The following is a 10,965-nucleotide window of genomic DNA, read 5'->3' on the forward strand; positions in this document are numbered from 1 at the left end:
CTCGACAATATTGGCTAAAAAGGCCCGACAATATTGGCTAAAGCTAAAAAAACCCGACTGGCTAAAGAATACAAATAACTATATTTTCAAAACTATGAGAATATATATATGTATGGTTCAACTTACTAGCTTTATCAAATAATATATAATTATCTATATATAGCTATTCACGAACATTTACCTTTACTATATTCACAACCATTTACAGTATATAGTTTTACTGTATTCATAGTTTTATATAAACGCCTATGCTATAAATAAGGGTTTTACTATATATAATCGTTGACGTATAACGACTAAGTTCTAAATAAGGAGGCTCCATAACCTGACAAAATGTTAGTATTTTGTATAAAAAATATTAACGAGTTTCATAAAGATATTTTTAAATGTTTTTAAAAGTTTAAAGATATTTTTTAATTTTTTTTTTGAAAGTTTTTAAAAATATTATTTTAAAGAAAAAAAAAAAGTAAGATTTAAAGATATTTTTATTAATTTAATGGAGTTTAATTAACAAAAGATTATACCATTGACCAAACTCTTTAATTTAAATAAAACTTTACAAATGAGAGTGAAAATCTTGACTTTAGTACTTTCTATACTTTTAATTTTATATCTTAGTTTATGTTCTTTTAATAATCTTTTTTTTTTTTTAATGTAGACTTTTTAAACTATGGTATGGTATTACTACATGCATGTTACAAATTTTTTTCACGAATATTAAATGTTTATTTAGATCCAATAAAAACTAATAAAACTAAAATTATAACCCTCGACAATTGAAAGTATAAATCTAGTTTAACTTTATAGTTGGAATTAAAAAATGAAATTACATTCCACGTGAATTATGATATTTATTTATTGTGAGATCTACAACTATGGCTTTATATCGAGTTCTTATGTACACTTGTGACGTGTATCACTTACATGCTCTATGTGTATCACTTTTATATGAATAAAACCTAACAAACTCATACCACTTTCGTAATCACTAGACCTTATGTACTGCTTTTTATATGTAAGTAGTATCACTTTCACATGTACGGGCTCTCTTATTTATTTTATTTTTTGAAAATGGAAGAGGAATTAAAAACAAATATCACGTCATTTTTTTCATTAATTAATTGAAATAAATACTAAAATGGTATTGGATTCCATTTTTACGATACGATTGTTGAGTTTAGAAATGAAGAGCCGTAAATACATACATTTATATAATAAAATTATTATTTATATACAAATATAATATATATCTAATTTAGTGAATTTTATCTTAAAATTATTTGTGATTAAATATTTGAAAATTATAATTTTAAAAAGTTACGGAATTAAATATAACTCAACTAATTAAAAATTAAAATATATTGGAGAATAATTCTTCAAAATCTTTTAACTATTAAAATAAATAAAAATAAAATTTTAGATACCAAAATTTTAATTTAAATAAAAATAAAAAAAACTTCAGCAGGGAAGGCCCTTGCTCTTTTCAAAGCCTGCAACCAGGACGCCATGGCCCAAGCAGACATGGGTTAAGGTAAGCTTCGTACACAGATCGCCTCATTTCCCTAATTGGGTTTCGGCCTTCTCATTTCTGTGTTGCTTCTGTTTCAGAATCTCTCTGCGTTTGAATTTTAAGCGATCGAACGGCGGCACTCTTCGCAGTGGCGCGGTTGGCCGATGCCCATAAACCCTAAAACCTCTTACGGCTTGGGGTTTTACCACCCATTAATTTAACATGAGCATCCATTCCTTTGAAGAAGATGAAGCTTTCCGTTGAGAGTTCTTCCCCTTTGCTTCACTCCTTTCAGCGATGCTACTCTTCTTTCGCGGTCTTTTTCAAGTTAGTCGCAGAGCCTCTTACCGTGTAATCTCTCTGTCTTCAAATTCCTCGCATCCGGGTTGCCTTTCTTTCAATGCATTTAATGCCTCGTCGTCCCTAACATCAATAAATGGCTGTTACATTTCTTGTCTTTGGTTCGCTAGCTTTCTTTGTATATTTCGGCTCCCTTTTGTTAGTTACTCGAATACAAATAGTTCATTTGAATCATTAGACATTGGTTCCCTTCGTAAAATCATACAACAAGACCTCTGGAACGATCCTAAGATTGTTATTTTATTTGATTCAGCACTCGCGCCCATTTGGGTCTCTAAGATTTTAGTTGAATTGAAAGAAGATCCAAAGTTAGCCCTTAAGTTCTTCAAATGGGCAGGAAGCCAGATTGGTTTCTGCCATACCACCGAGTCTTACTGCATTATAGCTCACATGCTGTTTTGTGCGAGAATGTATACGAATGCCCATGATATTATTAAAGAAGTGATTTTGAAGTGTCGTATCGACATGATTTTTCCAGTTTGTAATATATTTGATATGTTATGGTCGACTAGGAATGTTTGTGTGTCAGGAACAGGAGTCTTTGACATTTTATTTAGTGTTCTGGTAGAGTTGGGTCTGCTTGAGGAAGCTAATGAATGTTTCTCGAGAATGAGGAAGTTTAGGACTCTTCCCAAAGCACGTTCATGCAATTTTCTTTTGCATAGATTATCAAAGTCGGGGAATGGACAGTTGGTGAAGAACTTTTTCAATGATATGATTGGGGCTGGGATTGCACCTTCTGTTTTTACTTACAATGTAATGATAGATTACTTGTGCAAAGAAGGGGATTTGGAAAGCGCTAGACGTTTGTTTGTGCAAATGAGGCAAATGGGCTTTTCTCCAGATGTTGTCACCTATAATTCCTTGATTGATGGCTATGGCAAGGTTGGTTTACTAGAAGAATCTGTGTATTTATTTAAAGAAATGAAGGATGTCGGCTGTGTTCCTGATGTAATTACTTATAATGCATTGATCAATTGTTTTTGTAAGTTTGAGAAGATGCCTCGAGCTTTTGAGTATCTCTCTGAGATGAAGAACAGTGGGTTAAAACCAAATGTTGTAACATATAGCACATTGATTGATGCTTTTTGCAAGGAGGGAATGATGCAATATGCCATCAAACTTTTTGTTGATATGAGAAGAGTTGGCCTGCTACCTAATGAGTTCACATACACTTCTCTGATTGATGCCAATTGTAAGGCAGGTAATTTAACAGAAGCATGGAAGTTGTCCAACGATATGTTGCAGGCAGGAGTTAATTTAAATGTAGTATCCTATACAGCTCTAATGGATGGGCTTTGTGAAGATGGAAGAATGATGGAAGCGGAAGAAGTGTTTAAGGCAATGCTGAAAGATGGACTATCGCCCAACCAGCAGGTTTACACTGCTTTGGTTCATGGCTATATTAAGGCAGAGAGAATGGAGGATGCAATGGAAATATTGAAGCAAATGACAGAATGTAACATCAAACCAGATTTAATACTCTATGGCACCATTATTTGGGGTCTCTGTAGTCAAAACAAACTTGAAGAAACTAAACTTATTATTAAAGAAATGAAAAGTCAGGGTATTAGTGCAAATCCTGTTATATACACAACAATTATGGATGCTTATTTTAAGGCTGGAAAAAGCTCAGATGCAATAAATCTTCTTCACAAGATGCAGGATATGGGTGTTGAGGCTACTGTTGTAACCTACTGTGTACTAATTGATGGTCTGTGCAAAACAGGTATGGTCGAACTGGCAGTTGATTATTTTGGTAGAATGTCTGATCTTGGTTTACAACCTAATGTTGCAGTTTATACGGCCCTTATTGATGGTCTTTGTAAAACTAATTGCATTGAATCTGCCAAAAAGTTGTTTGATGAAATGCAATATAGGGGTATGACCCCAGATAAAACAGCTTTTACTGCTCTTATTGATGGCAACTTGAAGCTTGGAAATCTTCAGGAAGCTTTGGATTTGATTAGCAGAATGACAGACTTAGCTATTGAGTTTGATTTACATGCTTATACTTCCATGGTTTCGGGATTTTCTCAATGTGGTGACCTGCATCAAGCAAGGAAGTTTTTTAATGAAATGATTGAGAAAGGCATACTTCCCGAGGAGATTTTATGTACATGTCTACTGAGAGAGTATTACAAGCTTGGACAGTTGGACGAAGCCATTGAATTGAAGAATGAAATGAGAAGGAGGGGTTTAATTACTGAAAACTGTAGCCTTGAAGTTCCCAGTCTTAGAACTTGATGAGGTCCAATCTGATCATCTTTGGTGTCTGTATTTTAATTACAAGCACATGTGGTCTTTATTTGGGATTTAGAGAGTATGACAACCCAAGAAACCCACCGTTCAAATGGCCGCCATGTCTGATGGGAAGAACTTGCAGGCCATGCGTGATGTATCTGATGTTGGTTTTAAAAGCTCTGATCCAAAATATTCTATTTGATAAGATGCAGCTTTCTAGTTTCTAAATGATATCTGCAGAAAATCCCATCATATCATGCGTTTCATTAATCATCAGTCTTCTATAAATGTGAGTGTCAGTCTTTCTCATTCTCTTTCTCTTTCCCAAAAAAGAAGAATGTTGTTTAGACATGAGATACAGGTGTGCAACTTTTGGCAGTACATTTATATGAGATTGAAAGTGATCACTTTTTCTTCAACATTATGCATGGTGCATCCATCCTGCTTGTCTTCTGTCAACTAATTTGGCATATGGGTTTGCAGGTCCAAAGAGGATTCCTGTGCTACCATATATTGATTCCTGTGGAACCATTCTAGCGAAAATATCTGTCTTTTGTTTTACCGATTGAAGCGTACTCATTCAAGTTTGAGGCTCAGGATGACTTATAATGAGTAAGGTGTTAACTTGACTCTTCATGCTTGTTTATATTTGAAATTTGATGTTCATCTCTGTAAACTTATGGTTACTTTTGGAATGGGTAAAGTGATTAAAAAAAAAGCTCCTCTCTTCTCATACGACTGGAGACTGGAGGTTCTCACAGGAACCAATCTTTCTCTGCTGTTCTTTCTTACATTGACGCATAAACTAAAACAAGATTTGGGTTGTTCTTTCCTCTATTGAGGAATGTAGGTTCATATGGAGATTATGGACAACAATAAACCTAATCCTAGAGAGACTCTTTGAAATGCGTCCTTGATTTGGGTTTTCATGAATTGTTATAGTTTTTGCCAACAAATCTTGCTAGGAAGATTTGGGTGGCAAAATTCTTATGAAACTCAGAACATTCCTCTTATGATCTCCTTTTCTCAATAAATATGCCAAGTTCACCAACAACAGGATTCGTAGGAGGAAACCTCAGTTATCTTCTTCCTTAAATTTATGGGTATTACAACTCTAGTGAGGGGACAGCAATCATTTTCATTCGTTGTCTGTTTGCTCACAAATGCTGGACTTATCTCTTCCCCTGTTTGGCTCTTTAGATTTGTTGCCTTAGATAGAACATGAGCGCAAGTGGGTTGGTTTTTGGCCAACGATTCCAAACCTATATGTCAAAATAGTATAAATTGAAAAGCAAAATTACACCAAGATTTTTTAAGAAAGCCAAACAGACCAAGCCAACGAACCAAAAACCCCATCTACAATCGATGAAACCAACTGCAGAGCAAAAACCAGTCCAGTCAATCCAATCTATGAAATCCAACCTATTGAAATATTTGCTGTTTTGAAACTATATAGAATTGAATACCCTGACATCTGTACCAAATTTTGACCAAACTGACCTGATTGAATCAATTTTGGTTTTCACGGACATGCCTATCTAAGAGTGTTTCAGTGGTGGTGCCCTCCGGGTGGTGTACCAAATTGACCAAGCTTTCATCGAGAAAAAAAAAAAAAAAAACATCCCAGAACAAAAGGAGGAGCCCCGATAACTACAGAACAGGCTCCAATCCAACAAAACCAAGCCTAGATCTTATTTACAAAAGAGTCTATTAACAGACACCCACACATAAAGAGCATTAAACTGAGCCCCCTCGCAAACCTCTTTATCTTTTAAAAATTTTGTATGCCTTAGTGTATTTTAGTCATCTATCATAAACACTGTAATTACTCTTATGTGGTTGTTTTCTTTCTATTGCTAGGCTTAGTTTGTTGCAGCATCATGAAGGTGGTGAAAAGCTACTTGACTGATCACTTAAGAAGGTAATCACTTAACACTTCTCAAATAAATTTGTCTAGTGAACTGATTACTAGTACAATCTTCACATTTGTACAGTGACTTTTGGCACATCCATACATTTAAGTTGAACTGAAGCAACTACTTAGATGTATCCCATTAGCATAGTAAAACTTGAGTTGATGATGACTTGCAAAAGCTTCAGAGTTTGGTTCCAGTTTCATGTCTGTTCGTTATCCATCATCAGGATCTGTAGTGTAGGGAACAAAACTCGGTACGGGGTCTAAAAGCAGAGCTTAGGTTACATTGAGAAGTGTACACCGTTGTCCTGATCATTTGAATATTGGTTCGATTTATTATGGCATGTATATATTTGTTTTACCATTGAAGCCACCGGATGAATGATTTCATAAGACACGTTTCTTTGAATTTCTCAGGTGGTTGGTCTGGGAGAGAGCTGGCTCCCAATATGTGAATGCAAGTCTCAAATCTCACGAGTACTGGAAGGAGGAAGCTGCACGATGAAGTGTTGTAGCCTTGCAGAATGAAGCCCAGGAAGGTTAAGTGATATGATTTACTGTTTCTCTGTTAAAAAATCTGCACATGAATTTAAGAACTAAAGCATGGAGAAGAGGAGAAGTATAGAGAACAGTGTAATAGTATTTCTCAAAACAGGAAAGATGAATATACCATTATTAGAGACCAGAAGATCTTTTTTTTCTTCGCAGGTCCTTATGATAAACTTGAATGATGCTTCTACTGAACCAAAAAGTTGCCACATTAGATATTTTTAGGTTGAGCTTACTAGAACAGTCTGTTAATAACCAGTTCTTCAATGTGCCATTCAGTGCAACTCAATCTTAAAAACAAATTTAGTTGTTCAAGTTAGGCATTTTAGAGGAAATGGGTACAAATCTTGTGAGTTACTTCTTGAAGATAGTACAATTCTGTGGATTTTCTTGTTAATTCAATGTTATAAGGTTAGAATCCCTTAATCTTGTGATTAGTTGAGTTTTATGTAAGTTGCTTCAATCACTTTCTGATGTTAAAAAATCTTATAGGTTTTTGTATATAAGATTGTTATCAATGGGTTGTTTCTTTTACAATATATCATGGGATAAAAATTGGAAGGTTTTAATAACTTTATCGAGTGGGATTTTTTAATGAATCCATTTTTATGTTATTTCGTACTGATCATTTTGGTAACCATTCAAGAGTTGGGGTTTGGACGTGAGTTTTGACATGCTCCTCTGGAGCTAAATGGACATTCCATATGATCATTGACAAAAATTTATGATATTATCAACAGATGAATAAGATGAAAGCTTTCTTAGGTGTCAATCGGAGCTAAATGGACACTTCATATGATCATTGACAAAAAACATGTCTACTCCTAAAAAGGAAATGCCTCAAAATGTATTATAGGAAATATTATGTCGGCTCTCCACCACCTTGGGGTCTTGTGGCCTAAGTGAGCTATCGAATTATACATGCATGAGTCTCTCCTTTAGGAATGGATTTTTTAGGATAGTGTCAGACTACATAGGTGTACCAACATTGTGCCTCGTCCCTTGTATTGAAAGTTGGTATATGAGGTTGCTCTTTGATATGGTATGCATAAATGACTTGACATGAACGTAAAAAGGTCATGACTCGAGACAGATGAATGATGGATTTTTGAGATGACTTGATTATAAAGTTGACTCATGGGTTAGTTTTCAATAAGCGTATTTGAGCAAACAGTGAAGGTCGATGACATCCTAAGACTTGTGATGACATCATAAAGCGAGATGGTCATGTTGAAAATCGAAAGGATGAAATGAGATGCAACATTGCATACGAAGGACACTTTGGCCAAGTGTAGGAGCAAGATTGAGTTTTAGGACCTTGACCAAACGCCATGTAGATTGTTTTCTTTGAACATTTGTTATTGTTCAATAAAAAAATTCTTCCTCATTGTATATCTAGGAGGGTAGCAACTTCTCGTCCACATTTCGTCGATATTTTTATATGATTGTGAGTTCCATATCAATCTAAGTTATAAATTAACATTTTCATTATACCGCAAAAGAATATGTGATACATAAAACGACATTTAATTTTAATAGAATTTTTTAGCGTTATAAATTTTATATTATCAAGACTAAATTGTTGCATACTTATTCATCTGCCGATAATAATACAAATTATAAATTTTAAACATTAAGTTATTAAATTAAATTGTATTAATTTTATATAATTTAAAATTCAAATATTTTATATTTTAGCCGAAATTATAATATCTATAAAAAAAACTCGTTTTTTTTTTTTTTTTTAATAATTTAGTATCTATATTAAATTAGGGATGATTCATTATTGATGACCATATATATACGACATACGTGGCTCGCGGTTTTCATGGAGGAAACATAATGCTTACGTGGAGAATCATATTAAAAAAAACTCGAATTCTGTCCAAGAACTTCCCACGTGGCGCAATTTGAGTGGCTGAGAAGATGATACTTCTTTACCGTTAAGCTATATACTATGTGGCCTTGTGATCTTCCTCCCCTGTCCTACGGACCTTATCTTCCATGGCCGTCACTGGCTCTCCCGACTGGTCACTCCCCTCATCAACCTGTTTCAGAAAATCCCGTCTCCTTACTTTCATCCCTGCCTCCAATCTCGCTCTCCTTTTCTCTCTTCCAAATCTTCGATCTCTTCACCTAAATTCCTCCGGGTGCCCGTCCCCAATCCTAGAATCATCGCCCACTTCCCTCCCCGAGATCGATTCGGACTCTAATCTTCAGGATTTTCAACTTCCCTCGTCGTCCAGTGTAGAAGATTTGAACGATTTCTTATGTGGATTACCCCAAAACCCCGGACGGGAGGATTTGATCTATGAGTACTACGTGAAAGCGAAGGAGACGCCAGGGTTTAGACCTGAGAAATCAACATTGAGGCATCTCATCAGGTACTTAGTGCGATCGAAGAACTGGAATTTGATTTTGTTAGTTTCTAGAGATTTTGTGGATTATGATGTTTGCCCTGATAGAGATACTTGTTCTAGATTGGTTAGTAGTTGCGTTAGAGGTAGAAAATTTAAAGTTGTTAGGGCTCTGCTTGAGGTTTTTGAACGGGATAGGGATGTTGCTACGGCTGCATTTGAAGCTGCCATGAGAGGCTACAATAAGCTTCACATGTACAAAAGTACTATCCTGGTTTTCCAGCGCTTGAAATCTGCTAAAATTGAAGCAGATTCTGGATGTTACTGCAGGGTCATGGAAGCCTACCTTAAACTTGGGGATTCTGAGAGAATCATGGAACTGTTTAATGAAATTGAGAGTAGGATTTCTGATTTTACACCCTTTTCCACCAAAATTTATGGGATACTTTGTAAGTCATTAGCGAAATCGGGGCGAGTTTTCGAGTCGCTCGAGTTCTTTAGAGATATGAGGAAGAAAGGGATTGTAGAAGATTACACCATTTACTCTGCTTTGATATGCACTTTTGCAAGTATCCAAGAAGTTAAATTAGCTGAAGATCTTTACAATGAAGCAAAAACCAAGAAGTTATTGAGAGACCCTGCCATGTTTCAAAAGCTTATATTGATGTATATTCAACAAGGGTCATTAGAGAAAGCACTTGAGATTGTTGAAGTGATGAAGGACTTCAAAATTGGTGTATCAGATTGCATTTTCTGTGCAATTGTCAATGGCTACGCCACGAGAAGGGGCTATAATGCTGCGGTTAATGTTTACGAAAAGCTGATTAGAGACGAGTGCGAGCCAGGACAAGTGACGTACGCCTTGGCGATCAACGCTTACTGCCGTGTCGGGCTGTACTCAAAAGCGGAGGACGTGTTTGTAGAAATGGAGGAGAAGGGGTTTGACAAATGTGTAGTTGCTTACTCTAGCTTGATATCAATGTATGGGAAGACAGGGAGATTGAAGGATGCAATGAGGCTGTTAGCAAAGATGAAAGAAAGAGGGTGTCAGCCAAATGTTTGGATTTACAATATCCTGATGGAGATGCATGGGAAGGCTAAGAATTTGAAGCAAGTTGAGAAGCTATGGAAGGAAATGAAGCGCAAAAAGATAGCACCTGATAAGGTTAGCTATACAAGTATCATAAATGCTTATGTGAAGGCAGCAGAATTCGAGACATGCGAGCGATATTACCGTGAGTTTCGGATGAACGGGGGAGCCATCGACAAGGCGATAGCGGGAATCATGGTTGGCGTGTTCTCAAAGACGAGTCGGGTTGATGAACTGGTGAAGCTTCTTAGGGACATGAACTTAGAAGGAATACGCTTGGATGAGAGGCTGTATAGGTCAGCCTTGAATGCTTTGATGGATGCTGGGTTGCAAGTGCAAGCAAAATGGTTGCAAGATCATTATGCTGGAAAGTCGGGCTTTGTTTAAACTGTTTCATACTGATTATTGAAAATTTTTCACCATGCCCAAGAGATTTACTATTTGTATGTAGTTTTTATTTTCTCTGTAAATTCTCAGTTCCGTTCATATAGTTTGTGTAACGATCCAATTTTTCTATTAAAAGCAAGGTCACCACGGTATGCATGATGTGACTAATACCGGTAAAAAATATTCATTGAAAATATTTTATAAAAAGGTGCCATGGACTTATCATTCTTAATAAATACCTTAAAACAACGTCGTCATGAAATAAAAGAGGCGAAATATAAACGATGTAAAATTGAATAAAATAAAACAAGACCGGATCTTACCTAAGGACTACCAACTAGACATGAATGCAACTACCACAACTCTAATTCTATGACCTTTATCTCGACGCCGTCATTTGGGGCGTCTTACTTTTACTTGAAAAATAAAAATAGTACATGACTTGGTATTTTAAGAAATATTCAGTAACTCCATTGTTGAGGTTGAGAAATGCAAACATGTACTATGGTGGGGCATATTCTTTTAAAAACATTATAGCATGGCTTTGGGTTCT

The 10,965-nt window shown here is 35.6% G+C and overlaps 2 protein-coding genes across 2 annotated transcripts; both read left to right on the top strand.

The window, feature by feature from the left end:
• Positions 1-1,774: 1,774 nt before the first annotated feature.
• On the top strand, positions 1,775-7,013 carry LOC111444847 (putative pentatricopeptide repeat-containing protein At2g02150; the record flags this gene model as incomplete). The annotated part of the gene is made up of 4 exons (XM_023082924.1): positions 1,775-4,403; positions 4,598-4,731; positions 5,975-6,035; positions 6,447-7,013. A coding segment is annotated over one exon (2,343 nt), but the record flags the coding sequence as incomplete, so codon positions are not given.
• A 1,545-nt stretch (positions 7,014-8,558) lies between these two features.
• Positions 8,559-10,565, top strand: LOC111444845 (pentatricopeptide repeat-containing protein At5g13770, chloroplastic). Its single transcript, XM_023082923.1, has one exon. The coding sequence runs from the start codon at positions 8,583-8,585 to the stop codon at positions 10,410-10,412; it is 1,830 nt and encodes a 609-aa protein (XP_022938691.1). The 5' UTR covers positions 8,559-8,582; the 3' UTR covers positions 10,413-10,565.
• The last annotated feature ends 400 nt before the right edge of the window (positions 10,566-10,965 follow it).

The sequence above is a fragment of the Cucurbita moschata genome, unplaced genomic scaffold, assembly GCF_002738365.1.
Source record: "Cucurbita moschata cultivar Rifu unplaced genomic scaffold, Cmos_1.0 Cmo_Scf00007, whole genome shotgun sequence".
In the NCBI taxonomy this organism is placed as follows: domain Eukaryota; kingdom Viridiplantae; phylum Streptophyta; class Magnoliopsida; order Cucurbitales; family Cucurbitaceae; genus Cucurbita; species Cucurbita moschata.

Coding starts and splice junctions, on each gene's coding strand:
- LOC111444845 (XM_023082923.1), top strand. CDS start 8,583: ATGGCCGTCACTGGCTCTCCCGACTGGTCACTCCCCTCATCAACCTGT.